Source organism: Adiantum capillus-veneris, chromosome 12 (genome assembly GCF_014529385.1).
Source record: "Adiantum capillus-veneris isolate H3 chromosome 12, ASM1452938v2, whole genome shotgun sequence".
In the NCBI taxonomy this organism is placed as follows: Eukaryota; Viridiplantae; Streptophyta; class Polypodiopsida; order Polypodiales; family Pteridaceae; genus Adiantum; species Adiantum capillus-veneris.
Window position 1 is genome coordinate 82,167,347 of NC_140942.1, and position 27,184 is coordinate 82,194,530.

Sequence of the window (27,184 nt, forward strand, 5' to 3'; positions counted from 1 at the left end):
ACTCATCAGCTTCAAAAATCTTATCTTTCGTGCTTAGGAAGGGTGGAACCTTCGCAGCACCTTCACCAATCTCACATGGCGCTTTCCCCGTCGAAGAGTGTATCGTGTTATTGTAGGCAAACTCCACCAAAGGTAGATACTTTTCCCATTGGGTCTTCTGATACGAGATATAAGACTTCAATAAATCTAAAACCACTGAATTGGCAATCTCAGATTACTCGTCAGTCTGCGGGTGGAAAGATGACGAGAACTGCAACCGCATGCGAATGTTCTTCCAAATTGCCTTCCAAAACAAACTCGTGAATCTGGGGTCCGTATCGGAGACAATCGTCTCAGGCATGCCATGTAATTTGAAAATCTGGGCCACAAACTGTCTCGCTAAGTGATCCGGCTTGACTGTTTTCTTCACTGGAATGAAATGATCCTGCTTGCTAAATCTGTCAATAACAGTCCAGATACCATCGTGACCACTGTGTTCTCGGGAGATCAAAAATGAAATCCATTGCAATACTTTCGCAAGGGCGGGTGGGTATGGACAAAGGCTGTAACAATCCCTGTGCTTTATGCCTGTCGAACTTGACATTTTGACATACCAAGCACCTGCGCATAAACTCTTCCACATCTCTCTTGAGTCTCGGCCAAAAGAAGTATCTCTCTACCCCTTTCATGGTGGTAGCAATGCTGCGGTGACCCGTAAAAGGTGGACAGTGGCATTCAATCATAACCTTTTCCCTCAATGGTTGTGTAACGCACAACATGGTTTTCCTCATCAAGTAGCCATCCTGAATGGAATATCCCGCTACTGTCTCCCCATCCCGTATTCGTGTGAAAACGTCTGCAAATCCGGATCTGTGGCATACTGGTCGACCATATCCTCGAAGCTCTTATGATGTATCGCGGAAATAGCCAGAACCAACGGCTTCCGAGACAAAGCATCTGCCACCAAATTCTTCTGTCCCTGAACATGGACAATCTAGAAGTAAAACTGTGACAAGATGTTCGCCCACCGCATCTGCTTTTCTGATAGTTGCTTCTGTGACAAGTAGCGTAAACTCTGATGGTTTGTGAAGACAATAAAATCCGCTCCGAGTAGGTAGTGCCGCCACTGAGTAAGAGCATGGATAACCGCCAAAAGCTCTTTCTCATAAATCTGTGCAGTCAATTCAGGCCTTGAGAACAATCGGCTATCATAAGCAATGACATGGCCTTCTTGCATTAAGACCGCACCCAGACTACGACCACAAGCATCACAATATACTGCAAATGACTTCTGCAAGTCCGGCAAAGTCAAAACTGGTCCCGTAGTCAATTTCTCTTTCAAAGTCTGTAAGGTAGTCACCTCTGTGGGTCCCACGAGAAAGGGACTCCTTTTTGTGTCAAGATATGAAAAGGGGAAGCAACCTCTGCAAACTTTTTAATGAACCGCCTGTAGTACGAACACAATCCCAAGAAGCTTCTAACTTCATGGACATTCTTCAAATGGGGCCAATCACAGATACTCTCTATCTTGGCCGTATTCATCTGCACTCTTGCTGTTGAGACAATGTGTCCCAAAAAGTGTATCTCTGGTAGGAAAAATTCACTTTTCTTTGCATTAATCACTAACTTGTGGTCTCGTAATGCCTGAAAGACCTGAAGTAGATGATCTCTATGTTCTGCCTTATTCTTGGAGAAAACAATGATATCGTCAAAGAAAGTGCCAACAAATAGCTTGTACTCTCGAAAAATCCTGTCCATCATCCGTTTAATGTTGCAGGAGCATTGGTTAAGCCAAAAGGCATCACCAAAAACTCAAATAACCCAAAAGTCGTCCGAAAGGTTGTCTTGTAGATGTCTCCCGGCGCGATTCGGATCTGATGATATTCACTCTTCAAATCAATCCTGCTAAAGCACGAGGATCCTTGTAATCTGTCGAGTATATCATCGATCCTAGGAATCGGAAATCTATCCTTGATGGTGATTTTGTTGAGAGCTCTATAATCGATGCACATTCTCCAAGATCCGTCTTTCTTCAAAACCAACAACACTGGAGAGCAATAAGGTGAAGTACTAGGCTGGACAAGACCCTTTTCCAAGAGGTCTTTCACTTGGTTCATAATCTCTTCGTTCTGTGCTCGGCTCACACGGTAAGGTGGCTGGTTCGGTGATGTGCTTCCAGGTATCAGATCAATAGTATGATCTTCAAGACGAGTAGGTGGTAACTCGCCTAGCAGGCCCTGTGAGAAGCAATCGGCATGAGAGTGGAAAAATTCTTTATCAAGTTCAGACATATTTGTCCTATCCTCGTCACTTAACTCTTTCATAAAGATCGAGTGAACAAACAGATTGGATTTCATTAACTTAGAAATGACCGAAGCCGATACAATAGGGACGGACTCGCCCTAAAGTTTTATGTCAAGTACAATGGTTCCGCCGTTCACTGTGGTCAAAGTCGCTTTCCTCTCCCGATAGTCGACCACGGCGTTGTTCTTGTGGTACCAGGGAATTCCCAAGAGAACATTACAACCTTCCAAAGGCATTATGTAAAAGTCCTCATGCCCCAAATACCCCTGACAATGCAACCGAAGTTTGCCAATGACAGGTGTAATGGCTACGTCCCTGCCGGGTGCCGCTAGAACAGTCTTTGCAAGTGGTCCCATCCGATCAGGTGTGATCTCGAGCCGTGCCGCCAATTCCAGTGAAATGAAGTTGGCCTTGGCTCCTATATCAAAGAAGATCAGGGCTTCTTGGTCTTTCACTTTGCCCCAAGCTCGGCAAAGTTCTGTACTCTCGTCCATCGTGTTGGGATCGGTACCCACGCAATCTGGAACCAGTTCTGTTTTCATCTTGCCTTTTCTTCCACGTTCCTTTGCTGCACTCGAATTCTCAGGCCTTTCGTCGTCCTTGTCGTTCTGTTCTTTCTGTGCCTTTTTAGGGCCGCATCCAAAGCACTTCCCCTCCCTGATGAAGCGAGCCCGCTCCTGAGGAGCAAGCTTGGGTCGTGAATCTTTCTTTTCTGAGTTGCTCTTTCTCTTTCTACTTTCATTTGTCGAAGTCTGTTCTGCTCTTTGTGTCATGATCTCATCGGTGGGGTAAGTCAGACTGCCAGAGTGGATGGCAAAACCCCGTTTCGCATGACTCATCAACTCCTGAATAGAAGCTGACTTCTGTTCAAAGCAGTGATCTCGGATCTCTGTAGGTAGACCCAAGGTAAACCGCTCGATCTGTTCCTTGAACGAGATGATCTTAAATGAAGAGGCGGGTAGAAAAGAGGTCCAAAATCTCTCGCAATAAGCGTCCATCGTATCTTTCTTGGTCATCCGAAGATGGTTTCAAGCAGTTCGTAGATCACGTTCATACTCTCGAGTCAACCAAGAAGAAATAAAAAGCCTCTTGAATTTCAACCATTTAACCGGCGCAGTCTTGCTTAGTAGAAGCGTGGACCACCAAGTTCGAGCATTCCCCTTAGCGTAAGAGGCAGCTCTCTTAGAGTGCTCCGAGTAACGTCCTCCCGCGAAAGCGATGTCAAACTGCTGTACAAAAGACAAAGCGTTCGAAGCATCTCTATAACTAGAAAACGTGTTAAATTTAATTGACTGTCCACCTTCCTTAAACTCTCGGGTGTAAGGTGCAACGGAATGAATGTTGTATTTTCTCAAGATTAGTGATCTTTATTGCTCAAGGTTCCTTTTAGTTCTTAGGGAAAGAGAGAGCTTTCCGTCTTATGGAGAGTGCTATGATCACGAACAAAGTGGGTGGATTGTGCGTGCAAGTGAATGAGACTGAGAGAAGGAGAGAGAAGAGATACGACACCTGAGAGGTTGTAAAACCCTCCTCCGAAGGCCCCACTCTCGTCGGCGAGAGTGGTCTACTTTGATTGCACAAAGGTGTACAATTCGAATGCAATGGACTGATGCAATGGGACTATGCCGATGACGACGACGACTTGATGGCTGAAATCTGAGATCTTCTAATCGCTGAATTCTGGGACTGTTTTGGTGGCTGAAAATGATTGTTTTGGCTGTGTTTTTATGGCTGAAAATGGGGGAGCATCTGCAACCAACTTTGGGGGGAATCTGCTACTGGGTCTAAGGCTGAAAACCTGTGGTCTGAAATGGCTTAGAGCTGAAAACACAAAACGCTGGCTGAAACTGGCTTTCACCAAAAACGCTAGGCTGATTTGTATTTGCAAACACAAAACGCTGATGGATCTGGTGCCGGCGAGGCTGATCCGGCTATGCCCATGCAAAACGCTGAAGGGGATCCTGCTGCTATGCTAGCGTTAGTAAAGGGCTGGAATCGTTGATGATGATCAACAGTAAAAACGCTAATGCTGATGCCCGTGGGTCGCGGGAAAACACCAAGTGATGGATCTGTTGAGTTGATGCAAAAACGCCCAGGGGAGAAGATGCAAAACGCCAGAGATGGTCTGAGGGGGGTCCTGCTGAGAAGTTGCCTGTTGAGCGGGAAGCTCCTGCTGCTTCTTCTGCCAGAAAGTGCTAACTTGGGTTTGCTTATATATTAACTTAGCAAAATTGCCCTACCTACTTTTGTTGGAAAGTCACTTAAAAATAATAAGTGAAAATAACCAATAAATAGGAAAATAGGCTAAATGCACTGGAAAATTTCCCTAACTGATGCTAATGGATTCTGATGGGAATTCCGATGATCATGCTGTGTGCAACCGGAGGATATGCATCTATGCTAAGTGACTGGGCATGTACGGTCTACGAATAGACTCATAGAAGTGCAAGATCACTGCTAATCTAGACTTGACTGAACCCTGTTGTGGTGTAGCTTATCCACGGACACATAGGGTTGGGATGTGTCAGGTGACATCCCCTCCTTTTCAAAGTGAGGTACTGGTACCGAACTATATGGCGTCGAGGGAAATTGCCAAGGTATCCGGAATCTTGGAAAGGACTCTTCACCGACCCACTCTGATGTGTGGATCGTGCGGTACTTGAACTTCATAAAGGTCTGCAACGCTTGCTTCTTTGGGCCGTGCCGAAAGCGACAAAATCTTTTGAATCTCCCTCCTTGCTTCAACTTTGTCTAGAGTCATGCTTCTTTCTTCTTCAAGAATCTCCATGGCTGAAAATTCTTGAAACAATCTCCAACACAAAAACATGAACATACCCATTCCATGTAAATTTAAGGAAAAAAATCTTGTCTTCTCTAAAGACTGTGTATGCAATGTAGATGAACATAGAGACGGAGTGACAAACCGTTCATCAAACATATGCAAACAATGAGATCGAATTTTTTCTGTTTGATCGAAATCAATCAACTGTGGCAAATCACAATGGAAATGCCCATGCTTGGTGCTCATACTATCATGTGCTCTTTCGGATATTGTGTCGTGCCAAGGAAGAAACATGAAATGTGACTTCCTGACATAACAAACTTTTCAGCTTTTCATGAACAATCCGCATACATTCGTGCTCATCCATGAGAGAAACGTGCTGAACATACAATATGTCATGCCTAGGAAAAGGAATCACATAACGATACTGACTGAAATACAGGAAACCTTCACGAATGAAACACTCGAACAATGCGTTCTTATCAATCATGCGAACACATAATACTTCCTGTGATGGTTCTTTGGACCAAGGCTCGAGAGCCAAGATCGGTTCGTCTTGAATGATCGAATCGTCCTGTGGGGGTTCTTTGGACCTCGACTCGAAAGCCAAGATTGGATCTTCGTGATTGATCGAATCTACAACGAGGTTAGCTTCGCTAGGAAAAGCATCCACTAACACATCATCCTTGTGAACAATCACATCGTGTTCATGCAATTCATCATGCTCATCTTTTCCATCCAAATCATCATGCAAATCATTATCCATCAAATCATCATGCTTCTCATAATCATGCAATTCTTGTGTGTCATGCTGTGGAGAAAAAGAGACTGAGAGAGTCTCCTTATCTCGAATCCTTTCAACCTTGTCCTGCATATTAGCAATGAGAGATGGAGAAGGAGAAGTATCCACTGCATGAAAGACAGTAGGAGAATCACTTTTGGCATTGAGAGTTAACGTGCTAGCCTCCCAATCAGCGAGAGGGTTTATTTCACGAAACCATTTCATGCCTAAAATCATATCACATCCTGAGAGAGGAGAAACAACAAATCTTCTAGTGAAGGCAGTGTGTTGAATTGCAAACAACACATCAAGGCACTCCTTCGTGATGAGAGCGTCTATACCAGGATGAAAGCCAGAGACCTCGATAGGAGATCTCGGACTAACTTCGAGGCGGGCTCTCTCAACAAGAGAGGGACTGATCACATCATGCATACTACCTGGGTCAAACAATATGACAAAACGGTGCCCCGACGTGCGACCATAACATTTAATGAGAGAATCATCAATGGGAGGGTCATGAGAAACTTTGGGCACAATCGTGTTATCATTCATTGCATTGACAGATGTAGTGGGTGCTGTGGGTTCTTTAGATTCATTTGATTCAAGCTTAAGACGTGTTCTTTTCATGTGACCCTTAATGTGACAATGAAAACAACGACCTTCCTTAGAATACGTGCTTTGTTCTTCCGACGTGATGTAACCTCCTACAATTCCTTATGCTACCTTTTCATCTGGAGTAAGCTTAGGTTTAGCAGTTATGTTAGCCTTACCCTTAGATTCATTGGAAGAATTCTTTGATGAGAGACTATTGGAAGATTGGTTAGAAGAGGTATCATTCTTACCATTCTTACCGTTCTTGCCGTTCTGAGGGTTCTGAGAAGTCTGTGAGGTACTTGTGGAAGTCTTGTTCTCCTTAGGCTTTCCCTTATTGTGCTTCATCTCCTGTGCGAGAGCAATCGCTACCGCCTTGTTGAGATCGATTGGATCGAATACCTCAACATCGTACTTGATATACTTGTCCAATCCAAAGAGAAATGCCTCTTTGCATTCATCATCCGACATGCGTAATTGGGTACCTAATTGCAAAACACGATTAGAAAAAGACATAACCGGCATACCATTTTGCTTGAGAGCGCGCCAATCGTCCTTCAATCGTGCGAGGTACTGAGGTGGCATAAACCGCGCCTTGAGCTTGTCTTGGAAATCAGCCCAACTAAAAGAGAGGGGCGTGAAATCCTCAGCTGCCTCTAGGTGCGCGGCTAGCTGTGCCTCTTGCCATGCGTGGTACCAATTGATGACATCACCGGCAAGGTACATAGCTGCCGTCCAAACTTTGCTATTTCTTGTCTTCTTAGTTGTCGCAAAATAAGCATTAAATTGATGTAACCAAGAATGAATAACTGTAGCATCCATCTTACCGTCATACTTACTGAAAGTCAACTTTTCTGTAACTGGATGGTTTGAATCCGCGTCGTGGCTTGCGTCACTTGACGAACTTCCACGATCTTTGGGTGGTTCGGTCTTCGAGGCTAGGATTTGGGCAATAAATTCTTGATTGCGAAGCTCCCTTTGAGCTTCACGCTCGGCGTCCTTTTCTGCTTTTCGTGCATTTTGTTCATTGCGCTCGCGTTCGAGAGCAAGTCGATTTTCTTCTTGTTTTGCGGCAAGAGCAATGTGTCACGTTCCTGAGAAAGGCGCTCACGTTCCTGAGCAAGTCGATTTTCTTCTTGTTGTGCAGCAAGTGTGGCGTTTCTTTCATCGCGCTCGCGGTCCTTGGCTTCTTGTGCACGGTCCTTTGTTGCTTGTTCTTCTGCTTTGCTTGCGAGTCGTGCCAATGCAACTCGATTCGTTTCTTGTTGTTGTGCCATCATGTCCAACATCGACTTGACCATCATCTCTATAGAAGTGAGGACAACTCGTGGCGTAGATGGCGAAGGGAGAGGGTTGAAGAAATCATCTCCGGGTGGGGACGAGTCTTCGTCGCCCCTCTCATGCTCATCACCTGTATGCGAAGTATCCATTCCGCTTCGGGTGATGACCATGCACTAGGATCTTGGGGTCTTAAGCTCGCGAGGAACTTGGGTTCTTGAGGGTCTTGAGGTTCTTGAGGTCCTTGATTCGTGAGAATCTTGGGTTCTTGAGGTTCTTGAGGGTCTTGGGTTCTTGGGGTTCTTGAGGTTTTCTTTCGCTTGCAAATCGCGTTGGAGAAGGATCTTCTCTTCACCCGAGTTCTACCCTTTTCTGCGGGCGCACCCCTTGGCGGCCTTGCGCTCACACCAAGGTTGCTTTTTCCCACCTCACGTCGATTGGCCGGCCGCTAAGCGGTCCGCTCTCAATGAGTGAAAATAGACACAAGGAGAGGCTGGACAAGACCTTCTTTCTTGGGATTCCTGTCACTCTTCAACAAAACACGATTAGGAATCGCCACGCCCAAGTAAACTTGGGTTCGTGCGATCGCAACAAGCAAAACAAATTTCTTGTGATTCTTGTGGTTCTTTCCTTGAGTAATGCAGAACACTTCCAAAGCTCTGATACCAATGTAAGGTGCAGCGGAATGAATGTTGTATTTGCTCAAGATTAGTGATCTTTATTGCTCAAGGTTCCTTTTAGTTCTTAGGGAAAGAGAGAGAGCTTTCCGTCTTATGGAGAGTGCTATGATCACGAACAAAGTGGGTGGATTGTGCGTGCAAGTGAATGAGACTGAGAGAAGGAGAGAGAAGAGATACGACACTCGAGAGGTTGTAAAACCCTCCTCCGAAGGCCCCACTCTCGTCGGCGAGAGTGGTCTACTTTGATTGCACAAAGGTGTACAATGCGAATGCAATGGACTGATGCAATGGGACTATGCCGATGACGACGACGACTTGATGGCTGAAATCTGAGATCTTCTAATCGCTGAATTCTGGGACTGTTTTGGTGGCTGAAAATGACTGTTTTGGCTGCGTTTTTATGGCTGAAAATGGGGGAGCATCTGCCAACCAACTTTGGGGGGAATCTGCTACTGGGTCTAAGGCTGAAAACCTGTGGTCTGAAATGGCTTAGAGCTGAAAACACAAAACGCTGGCTGAAACTGGCTTTCACCAAAAACGCTAGGCTGATTTGTATTTGCAAACACAAAACGCTGATGGATCTGGTGCCGGCGAGGCTGATCTGGCTATGCCCATGCAAAACGCCGAAGGGGATCCTGTTGCTATGCTAGTGTTAGTAAAGGGCTGAAATCGTTGATGATGATCAACAGTAAAAACGCTAATGCTGATGCCTGTGGGTCGCGGGAAAACACCAAGTGATGGATCTGTTGAGTTGATGCAAAAACGCCCAGGGGAGAAGATGCAAAACGCCAGAGATGGTCTGAGGGGGGTACTGCTGAGAAGTTGCCTGTTGAGCGGGAAGCTCCTGCTGCTTCTTCTGCCAGAAAGTGCTAACTTGGGTTTGCTTATATATTAACTTAGCAAAATTGCCCTACCTACTTTTGTTGGAAAGTCACTTAAAAATAATAAGTGAAAATAACCAATAAATAGGAAAATAGGCTAAATGCACTGGAAAATTTCCCTAACTGATGCTAATGGATTCTGATGGGAATTCCGATGATCATGCTGTGTGCAACCGGAGGATATGCATCTATGCTAAGTGACTGGACATGCACGGTCTACGAATAGACTCACAAAAGTGCCAGATCACTGCTAATCTAGACTTGACTGAACCCTGTTGTGGTGTAGCTTGTCCAGGGACACATAGGGTTGGGATGTGTCACGTGACATCGGCTTTCTTGCTTTTGGTCTTCCAGAAAGTCATACTGGTTGGCTTTATAAAAATTCTTCTTCTTTGCATAAAAGTTGCTGTTGTCAGAGTCTGAACTGTCCGTAGACGAGTCCTCTGTAGAACTGTCACTCACGGGGTGAGATTCAGACTTCTTTGCCTTTTTCTTGCCCTTTCCGAAGCGTTGTTTTTTGCTTCGCTTTTTGCCTTTCGGTTTTCTTTGCTCGAGTCAGATTAGCTAGAAGAACTCTAAGAAGAAGAAGAAGAAGAAGAAGTAGAAGAAGAAGAAGAAGAAGAATTGGGTACTTCTTCAAATCGAACACGCTTCTTCTGTTTCTTTGCCTTTTCAAATGTCGACTGACGACCCAAATAGCCCGGGAAGTCAGTGCCTTTCTTCTGCTTTTTGCCGTGCTTTTCAACTTTGTTTTGCGCGTCAAAAAGCTCAGCAATTCGTGCATCAACCACCTCTTCTAATTCGTTCTTTGTATACTTCTTGGGAGCAGGAGGTTTCTTGAGAGCGGGTTTTGGGGGTGGGGTTGTGGTTTTTTGCCACTGCGCGTGCACTTGCTCCAAAGAGGTCTTGCTCATATATTTTACCATTTTCGGGTCCTTGGCAAAATTAAGAATCATCTTTGTTGCGTCGCTGATCAATCGTCGAGGCTCCATCTCTCGACTCTCCGCCTGAGTAGGTTGAGGCGGGTCATACTCCTCGCCGGAATCTTCGTTGTGATCCCTTCCCGCATCTCCGGATGCAGAGGGAGTCGACTAATCTTTCCCTGAAGCCATAGGTGCCGTGGAAAAAAAAATTTGGGATCGGATTTCCCGTAGAAGAGAAATTGGCCGTGCTCTGATGCCAATGTAACAGACTTGGACACTCCAAGTCAAGAATCTACCGCGACAGCACCAAATACCCACTTCAAAACAGTTCACAGTTCACAATTTATTCGACACTGGCCCGTTGGAGTTCCGTGCCTAGAGATATTGGCCCCAAAGACTGGCGCCCCTTTCGGCATTTCTTTTATATTAATTTGAGTTCAAAGTACAAGCGTGCAGGCAGGCGCTCACACTCGGAGTCTGCGTCCAGATGCTCTGAGTTGTGAGAGGCCTGCTCATGTATTTAAAGAGTACAAGGGATGCCAAAAGCAGTGCCCCAAAAGCTGAAAATCAAAAGCGCAAAGGCTTCCTGCTTTCCACAAGCTCTCTCTCTCTTTAGCCAATAGAAAAATAAAGCAAAAGATCTCTCTCTCTCTCTTGCTTAATAAAGTAAAGCAAAGAGGCTTTCTCTCTCATTCATTTTCATGGCGTAAATAAAGCAAGGCTCTCTCTCTCTCTCTCTCTCTGTGCCAAAAAGCATCGCCCAAAAATCTGCCAGTGCTACCACGTTAGCCCCGCAATATGTGTTGCGATTCGCGGACTGCCACGTCAGCAGAGCACGGATTTGCCACGTCAGCATTTCAGTACGGACTTGCCACATCAGCATTTCAGTATTTCCTGCAGAGGGTGTGCGTGTGTATAGCGGGCAGCCACGTCATCACTGTGGGTGCTATTCAGAACACTCCATGTCACAAACTGATGACGTGGCATGACCACCCGCGGCAAGACATGTGATGTGGCAGGTTGTATGGACAGGCCTAGAATTAAGGTTGGCAGGTGCTGACGTGGCAGACAATACGGATTTCCGTGATTTGCGATGGTAGCAATTGATGCGGCAAATTGTACGGAATTTTGTAATTTGTGCTGACTGCTTTTGATGGCAGATTTTTAGACCAGATGCTTTTTGCGATTGACTGCTTTTGAGTAAAATTGCTTTTGGGGCTCTGCTTTTGGGACATCCCTTGTAAGAATAAATTGATCCTTGGGGCCTCACTTTGCAGAGCATCTGGACGCAGAGTCTAAGAGCTGTTGTGTCTAAAGGCCCTCTTATAGATTTGAGGTTTATTCTTGAGTTTTTCAAGAAATTACGTGTTTATACGCATCGGAAAGTTTGTGGCACACATTTATGTATCTTACATGTGGGATGCTCGCCATTGAGTTGATGTATTGCTGAAAATACATTTTGCAGCAGCTTTTAAACCATTTGCAGATTTGGGGTTGATGCATATGCATTTTGGTTATACTGCTGAAGTGGGAGTATTCATGCAAGGATTGTATTTCCTATTTGTGTGTTGAAATTTCAGCTTTTACTGCTGAAATTCATTCTTCTTTATTGCTATACACTTGTAGTAAAGTGCCGTACTCTGTTACCATCTTCTGCTTTTCGACACTAAGTATTGAGCCTGTAGGAGGTTAAAATCTCAGTTTTCAGCCTGCTGCTGCATTTTCGAGTCTATTTGCACCGAAATGGCCTCTAATGCGTCTATAAGCAGTGAGTCGAAGTCTCTCCTTGAAATCAAAAGGTTTGACGGCTCTGGCTTTGACTTTTGGAAAGATGGAATGCAGGGAATCCTATTGCTGAAAGATTGCGATGATGTACTTTTGGAAGTGAAACTTGCAACTTTATCAGATGAAGATTGGGCTAGACTTAACAAGAAAGCAATTGCTTACATCAAGATGACAGTGTCTGATGATGTGCTCACGAACATTAAGCGTCGTGACACTGCTTAAGCTCTGGAAGAAATTGATAGATACGTATGAGAACACAACTCCTGTGAATCAAATGCATCTTATGCGAAAGCTTGTAAACATAGAGTTGGATGAGTCCAAGCTTGTATCTGAACTCTTGAGTGCTTTCGCAGGTGTCTTGAGTCAATTGCAGGACTCTGGTTTGCAGCCTTTTGGTGATAAACTCAAGGCTATCTTCTTATTGATGACTTTGCCTGACAGCTGGGAAGCTTTGGTTGTCTCTTTGAGCAACAATGCTGCTTTGACATTTCATGGTGTATGAGTTTCTATTTTCAATGAAGAGATTAGAAGAAAGACCAGCGGTGAAAGCAGCGGGTTAGTGTATAATGTAAGAGGCAGGTCTGAAAAGAAGAATAATGCAAACAATAGAGGCAAGAACATGAGTAAGAGCAGGAGTAAGTCCTAGGATGTTACATGCTATCAATGTGGACGTAAAGGGCATAAAAAGCCCAATTGCAGGTACTACAAGCAGGAACTTGAAAGAAAGAAGTAGCAGGGCAAGAAGAAGAAGGATTCTACTGATGCTAAAAGTGATGATCACAACTCTTCTTCCAAGAAAGTTGCAAAGGCAAATGTTGCTTCGAGTGTTGTCATTGAAGAAATTGTTGATACAGATGATGCACTTGTTGTTGACTCATGCCTTCATGATGATAGTGTGGCAATGGCCAATGACATGTATATCACAAAACCAGAGGTAATTGATGCATTACTTTCAACACAGGATGGTTTGTCACAATTATGGATAGTAGACAGTGGTGCCTCGCTTCATGTTACTCCATCTTTGGAGTCTTTGCTTCATACACTACAGGTAGTCTGGGTAAAGTTTACTTGGGCAATAACCATGCATATGAGGTTGAAGGCGTTGATACTATACACTTGGCGCTTGAAAATGGTAAAGAGTTGATTTTGCATGATGTTAGGTATGTACCTGGCATCAAGAAAAGTCTACTTTCGGTTGGGTAGGTGGATGTGAAGGGTTATCTCACTATGTTTGGTGGTGGCTCTTGGAAAGTGCTTAAAGGCTCTATGCTGATTGTAAAGGGCAGCAAGAAGGGACTCTTTATTAATTACATTGCAAGGCATTACCTGACAAGTTTTTGGCTGTGGTTGAAGTTCATTCTCACAAGGAGCTTTGGCACAAAAGGCTTGGCCACATGAGTGAAAAAGGGCTTGATGTTCTCTCCTCTTTGGGGAAGTTTGATGTAAAAGGCCCTATCCTTGATTTTTGTAATGATTGTATCTATGGAAAGCAAGTGAAGTACTCTTATTCCTCTGGTGTCACTCGCAAATTGTATGTTCTTGATTTAGTACATTCTGATGTTTGCACTATGCTTGTGAATTCACATGGAGGTGCACGGTACTTTGTGTATTTCATTGATGATCACAGTAGAAAGACATGGGTGTATGTACTAAAAAATAAAAGTGATGTACTTGACTCATTCAAAAAGTTTCATGCATTTGTGACCACACAAAAGGGCTTGAAGTTAAAAGCTACTAGGATGGATAATGGAGGAGAATATATATCACGTGAGTTTAACAGTTTTTGTGAGATGTATGGTATTAAGCGGGAATTGACAACCCCTTATAATCCATCATCTAATGGTGTGGTTGAAAGATATAATCGTACAATTTGTGAGAGAGTGAGATGCATGTTGTCCACGACTAATCTCCCTCAAGAGTTTTGGGGAGAGGCTCTTAAAACTGCAGTTCATGTGCACAATCGCTCTCCGATTTGTGCGTTAGATAATGGTATCTCTGAAGATGTTTGGTTTGGCAAACCGGCTTCATATGACCATTTATGAATCTTTGGTTGCGATGCATTCGTGCATGTACCTGTTGGTCAGAGGACCAATCTTGACATGAAATCTAGCAAGGGCGTCTTCATGGGATATGGAGATGAGGGAGAGATGGGTTACCGAGTTTGGATACCTCAGTACAGGAAGATAATACACAGCCGAGATGTAGTTTTCAATGAGGTTAAATTGTTGAAAAATGCTACACATGTAGACATTGACAAAAAGAAGGTCAAATATCAGCAAAATCAGCCAGCCATAAAGCCACCTTTGGCTGAAAATTCGACTCCTTTTGATTCTGAAAATGAGCAGCAATCTATTGTGCAATTGCTAGAAGACAATGGACAACAGATAGACGCACAAATTGGGATTATACCACATGACTAGCATGCTGAAAATGAATTACAGCAGCGAGGTAATGCTGAAAATCAGCCGCCAATTGATGGTGTGCACATTCCAGACGATGTAGACCGATTACCAGTTGATGCAGATCATTGGGTGAGAAGGTCTACACGTGTTAGAAGGCAACCACAAAGGTTTTAACCATCTATGGATTGCATTTTGTTGACAAATGAAGGGGAGCCTCTTATATACAAAGAGGCTCAGTCTTGTGAAGACAAAAGTAAGTGGGAGCTTGCAATGAAATCTGAGATGCAGTCACTGTATGCAAACAATACATGGGAGCTTATACCTTTGCCGAAAGGTAGGAAGGCTATTTCTAACAAGTGGGTTTATATGGTCAAATGTTTTGATGATAAACCCAAGTACAAAGCACGTTTGGTTGCTAAGGGTTATGCACAGAAGGAAGGCATAGACTTTCAAGAGATCTTTTCACTTGTGGTGAAGATGACTACGCTCCGGGTTTTGTTTGTTTTATGTGCTCTCTTGGATTTGGAGTTGGATCAAATGGATGTAATTAGTAATTACTGCTTTCTTACATGGTGACTTGGATGAGGAGCTATATATGCTGCAGCCTGAGGGCTTTGTCGTTCCAGGGAAAGAGCATTTGGTATGCAAACTGAAACTTAGCTTGTATGGGTTGAAACAAGCCCCTAGGCAATGGTACAAAAAGTTTGATACTTTTATGCTCAACCATGGGTTCCCGATGGTAGTCTATACACTAAAAAGGTTCCCGATGGTAGTCTTTTTGTGCTAGTCCTATATGTTGATGATATGTTGATTCCAGGCGAGCATAAGGAAACTTTGAATGCTTTGAAAAAGGAGTTAAATTCAGCTTTCTCTATGAAAGATTTGGGTGCAGCCGAACATACTTTGGGTATGCGCATTGCAAGGGATAAAAAGAAGCGTCTTTTATTTTTTTCTCAAGACAAGTACATCAAAAAGGTGCTTGAGAGATTTAATATTCTTGATGCTAAGCCTCTTGGTGTGCCGTTACCTCCACACACAAAGCTTAGCAAGCATGATTGCCCAAAAGATGTTGCAGCTACCCATGCTATGAAAGGTATTCCTTATGCATAAGCTTGTGGGTCTTTGATGTATGCCATGGTTGCTACACGACTAGATATTGCTTATGCAGTGGGAGTTGTTAGCAGATTTATGTCTAACCCTGGTAAACCACATTGGGAGGCAGTGAAAAGCATTTTCAGGTACTTGAAAGGTACACATGACACATGTATATGTTATGGAAAGGGTACATTGTCTGTGCGGGGATTCTGTGATTCGGACACGGCGGGTGATCTTGACACTTAGAAATCTACGAGTGGTTATGTCTTTACATTTGCTGGTTGTCACGTGACACATCTAACCCTATGTGCACGTGGACAAGCTACTTCATGACATGGGTTCAGATGGAGGAAGTGCTCTGCGTAAATCACAGAATTCCGTACAACTGCCACGTTAGCGGTTAGCGCAAAACGCGAAAATCCGTACAGCTTGCCACGTCAACATTGTCAGCGTAATTTTCGGAAATCTGCCACGTCATCAGTTCCACGTTGTGTGTGTGTGTGAGGGTCCAACTTTATTCTAATTCTTTATGTCACTTGGGGCCCCATTAGACAGGGTCCCCATAAGTTGGTAGGACTTCTTCTTCTGTTACTTGTTCTTCTTAGGGTTTAGGCCCCTCGACCGGCATTTGTAAGTTGGCCCCATCATTGAGGGATTTTACATGTCAGCAGTTTGTGACATCTCCCCTTCTTGAAAGAGAGTAATCATCCGCGATTAGAGCATATCTGCAAAACAACTCAAGTTAGCTCAAAAATTTCCGGTGGTCATTTTGAGGGACAATCAGTTTGCTCTTTTTGTTAAGGAGTTAGCTTCTCCTTTCGGCTCTTTTGATCAAGGAGTTGGCTTCTCCTTTCATCCAGATCGGAACTCTTGGTATTCCGGCGTAGTAAAATTTGCCATCACACCCAGACCACATTGATCTTCCACGGGTGTCCCGATGCACTAAAATTACATACCCAGGCAATCTCATCCAATTAGGAATATTCAGTGGTTGGCACATCACAATGCAACACAAATGCTTACATATGCATATTACAAGACATACAAACATAAAGCCGCCGATGAACACTCCTCCCGCAAAAAAAGCACACGCCTGAAGCTCTGATACCACTATCATATCTAAAAAAATTCATGTATTTTATTTTCGATTCTCAAAAATACGTCTAGTATGTGTATTGGACACCACGTAAAAACGTCCCGTCCCATACTGTGGCTGCTATGACGAGACGGAGCGTGGCAGAGTTCCACCCAGAGAGAGCATTGGCCCCAAACACTAGCGCCCCTTTCGGTAAATTGTTGGAACTCATTACAACGCCGGTACTCCATCCTCCGCACCTCTAGGCGGGAGGGTGCCAGAGAATAAGCCCATGGGACAAATTTTAAGGCCCTTGGCCTATGAAAAGCAGTTACATGAAAAGCTTCAAACTCAAAAGCATTTGGCCTCCCAAAAGCAGCCTAGCGCTAATCATGGGAATCCGTACAACTGCCATGTCAGCATGTAGCAACACAAAACGCGGAAATCCGTACATGTTGCCATGCCATCATCTTCTACGCTCTTTGTGTGTGTGTGTGTGTCACAAATCTGTGACGTGGCGTGCCACAACACACACACACACACACATACACTCTCTGCTGGGATGATGTGGCTGCCCATTACACATGAAAGGTGATGTGGCTGGTTGCAGTATGACAGGCCCTGCAATTCACGGGAAATCTGCCACGTGGCCAGGCTGTACGGATCCCGCGAATTCCGGCGCAAAATGCGGAGCTGACATGTGGCAGCAGCGTATGCAGTAAAGCAGGGCAGTTGGCGGCAGCTTTTGGCATGCTTTTTGACTACGCATGTTGGGAGAAAGAGAGAGATTTTCTGCTTTATTTAAAAAGCTAATTATGGACAGCTTTTTGGAACTTGCTTTATTAAAACAAGCAAGAGAGAGAAAGCCTTTGCTTTATTTTGGGCTTTTGATTTTCAGCTTTTGGGCTCTGCTTTTAGCATCCCTTTGTAATCTTTAAATATGCAGACAGGGCCTCATAACTCAGAGCATCTGGACGCAGAGTCTGAGTGTGAGCGCCTGCCCGCACTCTTGTACTTTGAACACAAATTAACACAAAAAGAAATACCGAAAGGGGCGCCAGTCTTTGGGGCCAATATCTCTAGGCACGGAACTCCGCTGGGCCAGTGTCGAATCAAGTGTGAACGGTGAACTGTTTGAAGTGATTATTTGTGGTGTTGTGGAAGATTCTCGACTTGGAGTGTCCAAGCCTGTTACAGTGGTATCAGAGCACGGCCGATTTCTCTTCTACGGGAAATGCTATCCCTAATTTTTTTTCCCGCGGCACCTATGGCTTCAAACAAAGATCAGTCGACTCCCTCTGCATCTGGAGATGCAGTAAGGGATCACAACGAAGATTCAGGCAAGGAGTACGGCCCGCCTCGGTCTACTCAGGCGAAGCGTTAGGAGATGGAGCGTAGTCAATTAATCGGCGATGCAACAAAGATGATGCTTAATTTTGCCAAGGACCCTAAATTGGCAAAATATATGAGTCAGACTTCTTTCGAAAAAGTGCACAGCAGTGGCAGAAGACCACAAAACCACCCCGGAAACCCGCTCTCAAGAAACCTCCTACTCCCAAGAGGTATACAAAGAAAAGAATTAGAAGAGGTGGTTGATGCACGAATTGCTCAGCTTTTTGACGTGCATAACAAAGTTCAAAAGCACGACAAAAAGCAGAAGAAAAGCACCGACTTCCCGGGTTATTTGGGTTGTCAGTCTACTTTTGAAAAGGCAAGAAAGCAGAAGAAGCGTGTTCAATTTGAAGGAGTACCCTGGTCTTCTTCTTCTTCTTCTTCTTCTGACAGTTCTTCTAGCTCATCTGATTGGAGCGAAGAAGACAGAAAAGACAAAAAGCGAAGCAAAAAGCAACGCTTTGGAAAGGGCAAGAAAAAGGCAAAGAAGGCTAAATCTCGCCCCGTGGTTGACAGTTATACAAAGGACTCGTCTAGTTCGGACTCGGATAAAAGAGCCAAACAGACTTCGACAAATGAAAGTAGAAAGAGGAAGAGCAACCCAGAAAAGAAGGATGCACGACCCAAGCTCACTCCTCAGGAGAGAGCTCGCTACATAAAGGAGGGGAAGTGCTTTGAATGCGGGGAAATTGGGCATATCTCCGCGAAGTGCCCTAACAAGGCACCGAATCAACAGGATGAAGAAAGGCCAAAGGAAAGTACAAACTTTGCCGTTTTTTGGGCAAAGCGAAAGATCAGGAAGCTCTTTTGAAAGAGCCAACACCAACTTCTTTTGATTTGGTGGCTTGAATTGGAATTATGCCCGACAGCCTGAGGCCACAGGTGGAGGTAGTTCGAGTGGCACCCGGATGGGATGTTGCCATTACACAGAGCACTGGCAAACTTCGTTTGCAATGACATGGGTGTTTAGGGCACGAGGAGTTCTACGTAATTTCCTTGGAAGGTTGTGACGTTCTACTCGAAATCCCTTGGTACCACAAGAACAACGTCGTGGCCGACTACCGGGTCGAGAAAGCGACTTTGACAAATGAAGGGCTTAGAGATTGTACTTAATGAACTTCAGTTTCTTTACTCACTTTTTTTTTGGGAGAGATCTGAACGATGGATGAAGGTCGAATACATTTTGACCTGAACAAAAGAACGCCAAGATTTTCTCCACACTCATGCCGATTGCTTTTCTGAGGGCCTGCCAGGCGAGTTACCACCCGCTCGTCCTGAAGATCATACCATTAATCTGATACTTGGAAGCACACCACTGAACCGGCCATCTTACCGTGTGAGCCGAGCCCAGAACGAAGAGATTATGAACCAAGTGAAAGACCTCTTGGAAAAGGGTCTTGTCGAGCCTAGTACTTCACCGTATTGCTCTCCAATGTTGTTGGTTTAGAAGAAAGACGGATCTTGAAGAATGTGCATTGATTATAGAGCTCTCAACAAAATCACCATCAAGAACAGATTTCCGATTCCTAGAATCGATGATATACTTGATTGACTTCTAGGATCCTCGTGTTTTAGCAGGATCGACTTGAAAAGTGGATATCATCAGATCTGAATCGTGTTGAGAGACGTCTACAAGACAGCCTTTCGGACGACTTTTGGGTTATTTGAGTTTTTGGTGATGCCTTTTGGCCTAACCAATGCTCTTGCGACATTTAACCGGATGATGGACATGATTTTTCGAGAGTACATGCTATTTGTTGGCACTTTCTTTGACGATATCATTGTTTTCTCCAAGGATGAGGCATAACATAGAGATCATCTGCTTCAAGTCTTTCAGGCATTACGAGATCACAAGCTAGTGATTAATGCGAAGAAAAGTGAATTTTTCCTACCAGAGATGCACTTTTTGGGACACATTGTGTCAGTATAGCAGTAGTGCAGATGGACTCGGCCAAGATAGAGACTATCGGTGATTGGCCCGATTTGAAGAATGTCCATGAAGTTAGAAGCTTCTTGGGATTGTGTTTGTATTACAGGCGGTTCATTCGGAAGTTTGCAGAGGTTGCTTCCCCTTTGCATATCTTGACACAGAAAGGAGTCCCTTTCTCGTGGGGACCCACAGAGGTGACTGCCTTTCAGACATTGAAAGAGAAATTGACTACGGGACCATTTTTGACTTTGCCGGACTTGCAGAAGTCTTTGGAAGTATATTGTGATGCTTGTGGTCGTAGTCTGGGTGCGGTCTTAATGCAAGAAGGCCATGTCATTGCTTACGAGAGCCGATTGTTCTCAAGGCGGGAATTGAGAGCACAGGTTTATGAGAAAGAGCTTTTGGCGGTTATCCATGCTCTTACTCAGTGGCAGCATTACCTACTCGGAGCGGATTTTACTGTCTTTACAGACCATCAAAGTTTACGCTACTTCTTGTCACAGAAGTAGCTATCGGAAAAGCAGATACGGTGAACGAACATCTTGTCACAGTTTCACTTCCAGATTGTCCATGTTCAGGGACCAAAGAATTTGGTGGCAGATGCTTTGTTTCGGAAGTCGTCGGTTCTAGCTATTTCCGCGATACACCATAGGAGCTTCTAGGATATGTTCGATCAGTATGCCACAGATACAGATTTTGCAGATACCTTTACACGGATACGAGATGGAAATAGCGGGATATTCCATTCGGGATGGCTACTTGATGAGGAAAACCATGTTGTGTGTTACACAGCCGTTGAGGGAAAAGGTTATGACTGAATGCCACTGTCCGCCTTTTATGGGTCACCACGGCATTGCTACCACCATGAAAGGGGTAGAGAGATACTTCTTTTGGCCGAGACTCAAGAAGGATGTGGACGAGTTTGTGCGCAGTTGCTTGGTATGCGAAAGGTCAAGTTTGACAGGCCTAAAGCACAGAGATTGTTGCAGCCTTTGCCCATACCCACCCGCCCCTGGGAAAGTATTGCAATGGATTTCATTTTTGATCTCCCGAGAACACAGAGTGGTCATGATGGTATCTGGACTGTTATTGACAGATTTAGCAAGTAGGCTCATTTCATTCTAGTGAAGAAAATAGTCAAGCCGAATCACCTAGCGAGACTGTTTGTGGCCCAGATTTTCAGATTACATGGCATGCCTGAGACGATTGTCTTCAATAGGGATCCCAGATTTACAAGTTTGTTTTGGAAGGCAATTTGGGAGAACATTGGCACGCGGTTGCAGTTCTTGTCATCGTTCCACCCGCAGACTGACGGGTAATCTGAGATTGCCAATTCAGTGGTTTTAGATTTATTGAAGTCTTATATCTCTGATCAGAAGACTCAATGGGAAAAGTATCTACCTTTGGTGGAATTTCTCTACAACAACACGATACACTCTTCGACGGGGAAGGCGCCATTTAAGATTATTGAAGGTGCTGTGAAGGTTCCACCCTTCCTAAGCACGAAAGATAAGATTTTTGAAGCTGATGAGTACACGCGCGACTTAGACACGTCTTTTGCCAAGGTCTGCGAGGCTTTGCAAATGTCTCAAGAAAGACAGAAAAAGGCAGCGGATCGCCATCGTCGCGATTTGAAATTGAAGGAGGATGATTGGGTGCTCTTACGTTTTGCGAAGGCACGCCTGAGAAAGAAGAAGGGAAAGGAGAGGCTTTTTCCTAAGCTTAGTATGAGATACTACGGACCTTTCCAAATCAGTGATGTCTCCTTTCGACTGAAACTGCCTGATACTGTGAGGATTCACAATGCATTTCATGTGAGTCCCTTGAAACCTTTTATCGGTGATGTGGCTGAAGATGGGGCCTGATGAGCAATCCGAAGTGGAAGAAAACGAGGAGATCCTTGTTCCTAAACATATTTTGGCACATAAGGACATAAAGATTAAGGGTAAAGTCGAAGGCGGTTCTTGGTTAAATTCAAGAACTATCCTGCATCGGATGCGAAGTGGATGGAGGAGGAGTACCTAGTAGATACTCCTCAGATTGTGAACCTTTACCTTGAAGCTTTTGGTTTAGCATAGTCTAGTCCAAATGGAACCCCGAATTTAGCTTGGCCAGAGATCTTGTGCAGTGGGTTGCACAAGAGGGGAGTTACTCCGCTCCTTTGTCAACAGATGCCTTGATTTTTAGAATACTAGAGTCACTAATGTCTCTTAGAGCTTCAGGGATACTGAGAGTTGACAGTATTCTGCTGTATCACTTTATGAAATGGAATTCCGGATATGAAATTGATTTGTTCTTGACTTGTTTTTAAGTGCAGGAACTGAAAGACAAAATGACTGCAGCATTTTGGTCTGACTGATCTCAAATAGACATGGTTGCAATAGGGGTTAGCCAATTGGGCATCTATGAGGTCCCGAGTGGATCTAGATGCGATTGCTAATTGCATTGTCGATAAATCATGGTCTAAGATCCGAAATGTTGAATGTCATTTGTCATGTGATGTCTAGTGATGTCCTGTGATGTCGTGTGATGTGATTGTTGATTGGTACATGGGCTAGATGTGTGTTCCTAGTGCGTCGGTACTAACAGTCAATGTCTGCTAAGACAGTTTATGGTCTTTGTCTGTTTTGTAGGCATAATCGAGAGCGTGCTTTCAAGAGGGGGGGTTATGTCACAAATTGGTGACGTGGTGTGCCACAACACACACACACACACATACACTCTCTGCTGGGATAACGTGGCTGCCCATTACACATGAAAGGTGACGTGGCTGGCTGAAGTACGGCAGGCCCCGCAATTCACGGGAAATCTGCCACATGGCCAGGCTGTACGGATCCCGCGGATTCTGGCGCAAAATGTGGAGCTGACACGTGGCAGCAGCGTATGGAATAAAGCAGGGCAGTTGGCGGCAGCTTTTGGCATGCTTTTTGACTACGCATGTTGGGAGAAAGAGAGAGAGCTTTTCTGCTTTATTTTAAAAGCTAATTATGGACGGCTTTTTGGAACTTGCTTTATTTTTACAAGCAAGAGAGAGAAAGCCTTTGCTTTATTTTGGGCTTTTGATTTTCAGCTTTTGGGCTCTGCTTTTAGCATCCCTTCGTAATCTTTAAACATGCAGGCAGGGCTTCATAACTCAGAGCATTTGGACGCAGAGTCTGAGTGTGAGCACCTGCCCCCACTCTTGTACTTTGAACACAGATTAATACAAAAAGAAATACCGAAAGGGGCGCCAGCCTTTGGGGCCAATATCTCTAGGCACGGAACTCCGCCGGGCCAGTGTCGAATCAAGTGTTTGAAGTGATTATTTGTGGTGTCGTGGTAGATTCTCGACTTGGAGTGTCCAAGTCTGTTACAGTGTGTGTGTTGGTCCCGCTTGAGTTTAATGGCTTTAGGTTCCTTGGGCCCCATCGGAGGGGGTCCCGTAAGTTGGTGGGAACTCGTCTTTAAAAATAGGCCTCTCGGCAAGACTTTGCAAGTTGGTAAAACTTCTTGTGCCGCTTCTACTTCTGCTTCTTCTTCTATATGCTCCTTAACCTGTGGAATGCAAGTTTTAGTTGAGGTTCAAGAATTAATTGATTAGAACATTTACAGAGTCAGGCGCATTAAAAATCAAAACTGGATCTGCCAGAACTTAGGCCTTTCAGGCACATGCATGCATGTTGAGCTTCCTCAGGTGGGAAGGCGACAACAGGTCATGAGGGACATTGTACAGTAAGGGTGTTCAAGTGTGATTTAGTGATTTGGTGTTTCAACTTTTGAAGCCTTGTGATATGGTGCATGAACTTGCGAGTCTTATGCATTTCTGTTTATTATTATGCATTTCTGCTTATTTGTAGTCCAAGCCAAGACTGCAGCCTTAAATATTGGCATGTTGATGATGCTACACCAGTACTCATCAATTTCCTGTAATCTTGCTAATTTTGCCAAATTCAGCTCACTTATTATGCAGGACATAGTCATAGAAAACTTGAAAAGCTCGTAATCTTTTTGGTTCTGTTTCAAGGGCTAGGTGGGAATGTTGTGCCGTTTAAAACCTCAAATGTGAAAATCGTTCTCAATTCTGGACAGAAGGTGGCATTTATTCGACCAGATGGTTACTTTGCATTGTACGTCTTACTTTAAGACCTTTACACCATTTATTAAAAAAATAATTCAGCCACCTTCTGTAAGCTGGTGCTTTTTTGAAGCAGTACTGGCATTCCAGCGGGTACACATCTTTTGGAGGTGATAGCTCCAGGCTATTTTTTCTCTCCGGTAGGACTCCTGAACTCTTTCTTTTGTCTTGATGCTGTGAACCTCAATGTGAATGAAGTAGTGACACGCATCAAGAAACGGTATACTCGGTTGGTGTTATACAGGTGAGGGTGGATGTCAGCGCACGACAAAATGGACAACTGCAAGCCACACTGACAGAGACAAGGAGGATTTTATCAGAGCCTCTGGTCTTGGAGCCACTTCGAGAAGAGGCATATTTTGAGGTATGTTTCTTGTTTAGGAAAACTACCAAAAGACCCCTGAAATTTTTAGAAATTCCCAGAATAACGGTCAATTTTTCAAAAATCCCCAAAATACCCCTCATTCTTTGCCAAAATTCCCAAAATGCCCTTGGAATTTTCAAATTTTCAAAATACCCCTTGTTAATGTTGCAAACATCTCCAGAGACATCTGTTTTTTCATTTCTTCACCCTTGATAGAAGATGATAAAACTATGATTTTAGATAATATTTGTGGGCTCTCTAGATGAAATGGTTCATAATGTGTAGACACACATGCCTCTATTTGTGAGCTCATCGATAAAAAATTTGTGTTAAAGATAGATCTCTTTTGTCAAACAGATTATACCATTGAAAAATTGGAGCAATCCATTCAAATTTGGTACAAGGGATATTTTGGGAATTTTTGACATTTAAGGGGTGTTTTGGGAATTTCCACAAATTTAGGGGTAATTTGGTAATTTTCTTTTCTTGGTTTTATCCTTACCTAAAAGACACATGCCTTCTAATGAATGTGTTGTATTCTTTTTTGTTCTATGCTAAAGAAACGGGAGCCTTTTTCGTTAATGGGGCTACTTAAAAGTCCCATGGGCTTGATGGTGGGCTTCATGGCATTTGCTGCCTTCTTACTCCCCAAGCTTATGGAGAATATGGGTGAGTGAGAAGCTCTGTATAAGTTGGATTAGCTTGCTGTGCTTCTGTTGAACACGCCTCTAATTTGCCTATGCAGACCCCGAAGATATGAAAAAAATGCAAGAAATGCAATCGTCTTCCCTGTCGAATGTCTTACAGGGGAGATCGAGCTGAAGTTTGTGCAGTTGAAGACAAAGGAACCTGTGTAATTTATTACATCGTGATTTTACCACTGTGATTGGTGAGCTAGTAATTTGCTTCAAGCTCTTTTACCACTGTGATTGGTGAGCTAGTAATCTGCTTCAAGCTCTTATTAAAGTGCTTGCAGCTGAAATTCACTGCAGCTTCAAATGTAAGCTTTGCTCAGAAGCTGGCTTGAGCCACCGTTTGACACAAAATTTAATTTCATAAATAAGATTTCTCAGATTCCTAACGTAGCTATGAGTGGGAATCATAATGTTTTTTTTTTGGCCTTAATAAGGCCTTAGCAAAGCATGCAACTCTTAAGAGCAATTGTGGACCTTTGGATAAAGCTTGATGATTAGTGACACATCGCCAAGCCGATGATGGCAAACCTTTTTTCTTCCTTGGGATTAACTAAGCATCGTCTTATGTATATGTAGGCCATTGCAAGAGATAGATAGTTGACATTTGTTTACCTATTTCGAGACATTGAGTAGCGGGTTGCGCACACTTTTTCTCATCCTCTTATGTAGGCCATTGTGACATTTCACCTTGTTTTAAAATGATTCTAGCAAAAAGTACCAAAGGACTCGGTTTATTCTGTTTCACAACGTTTGGCTATCTAGTGTTTGATAGGTGACATGGTTTTGTAGGAAAGAAAAATCAGCAGAATCAAGTAGGTACCCCCATTTGATTCTTACTGTAGGGTAAACCTCACGGGCTTTAAACCTTAGGATGCAAAGGGGAAGCCAAACTTGTTACAATTTAACTCGTGAAATAAAAGGGCATGATCTAGGGTGGGGTGGATCATTTGAAGAAATTCATTAAGTAGGCTGGCAAAATGTTTTTTGTGGGATTTCATTAAAAGGGAATCTTGCATGGATACCTCTGGGTTTAAAGAGGAAAAGGCCTTGAGGGAGTTAAGTACATTTTGCTTTTACTTTTCAGAAGCTTGAAATTTATTATAGGATAGATGCTTGCTATGTTTAAGAACAGTAGTAAAAGACCAGCCCGAGTCGTGCAAGGCGCGATTAGACTGTGTGCTTGTCACAGCAAGTGGTTTACGCTGATGGTCGCAAGTCTGAGTGAGGCGGCCTGCGTTTGAATCATTCGTCTGAGGAATTTGACTTAACCGGAAGAATGGGGAGGAGGAGGATCTCCTTAATAAATCTGCGGTGATTCGCCATATTGAAAATGCTGAGTAGAGCCAGTAGGAGATGGTTTCATCTAGCTACACGCATGATCTCCATTACTAATATAAATATCTAGTAAGAAGTGCATCTAGTGGAGGGGTGTGAGAGCATGTGCACAGTTTAGTGCATCTTAAAAGTGTCCTTAGTTATCACTGAGGGGCCCTTTTTTATATATATATTTTTAGTTTCGATGATGGCGTAGGTGGGTGACGTACCCAATTCTATTGGTCAAATAAATATCTAATGGGGACTTTGATGAGACCATTGATCACAGGTGGGCAAAATTACAAATAGGAGTTTCTTTGTATCTGATTCTAGACAGAAAACAGGCTCCGTGAGCTATAGCTTTCGAGGAAAAAGTTCTTTGATGGGAAAAAAAGGCCAGGCCCCAGGGGCTTGACCTTGACTATACGCTTTCTTTTGCACAATGCTGGTATCATTGCATCCACTGTGGGAGCTTGCCACAAAAATATAACAATAAAGTTTCCATAAAATATCAATATCATTAAGAAGATCAATGAATCTTAGAAACAAGAAGCCTGATGTCAAGAGTAGATATTTCTTTCCAAACCCTAAAATAACATTTTTATGTCTTATAGTGTTACCAACCGACAAGTGTTGACTTTCAAAGACTTTTGTCATTCACCTCTTCCCTCTCATTGCATAATTTAGTAAAGTTATCTACTCAAACTTCTTGTATTCTTCTAAACAGAGTAAGTGTTATGGAGGTCCTACAAACTTTTCAACAAGAGAAAAAAATCCACTTTTGTGTGAGGTAGTTAGAAATTTTGGAGAGGCAAATTG

The 27,184-nt window shown here is 43.7% G+C and overlaps 1 protein-coding gene across 1 annotated transcript in view; it reads left to right on the top strand.

Annotated features, from left to right (window-relative positions):
• LOC147446043 (ER membrane protein complex subunit 7 homolog) overlaps positions 1 to 25,437 on the top strand; it is a 31,837-nt gene extending 6,400 nt beyond the window's left edge. The window contains exons 3-7 of the mRNA XM_086525368.1: positions 23,882 to 23,984; positions 24,069 to 24,132; positions 24,237 to 24,356; positions 24,917 to 25,025; positions 25,102 to 25,437. Of these exons, the coding sequence (XP_086381494.1) occupies positions 23,882 to 23,984; positions 24,069 to 24,132; positions 24,237 to 24,356; positions 24,917 to 25,025; positions 25,102 to 25,178 (473 nt within the window). The 3' untranslated portion in view covers positions 25,179 to 25,437. The remainder of the gene's footprint in view (positions 1 to 23,881; positions 23,985 to 24,068; positions 24,133 to 24,236; positions 24,357 to 24,916; positions 25,026 to 25,101) is intronic.
• Positions 25,438 to 27,184: the final 1,747 nt, after the last annotated feature.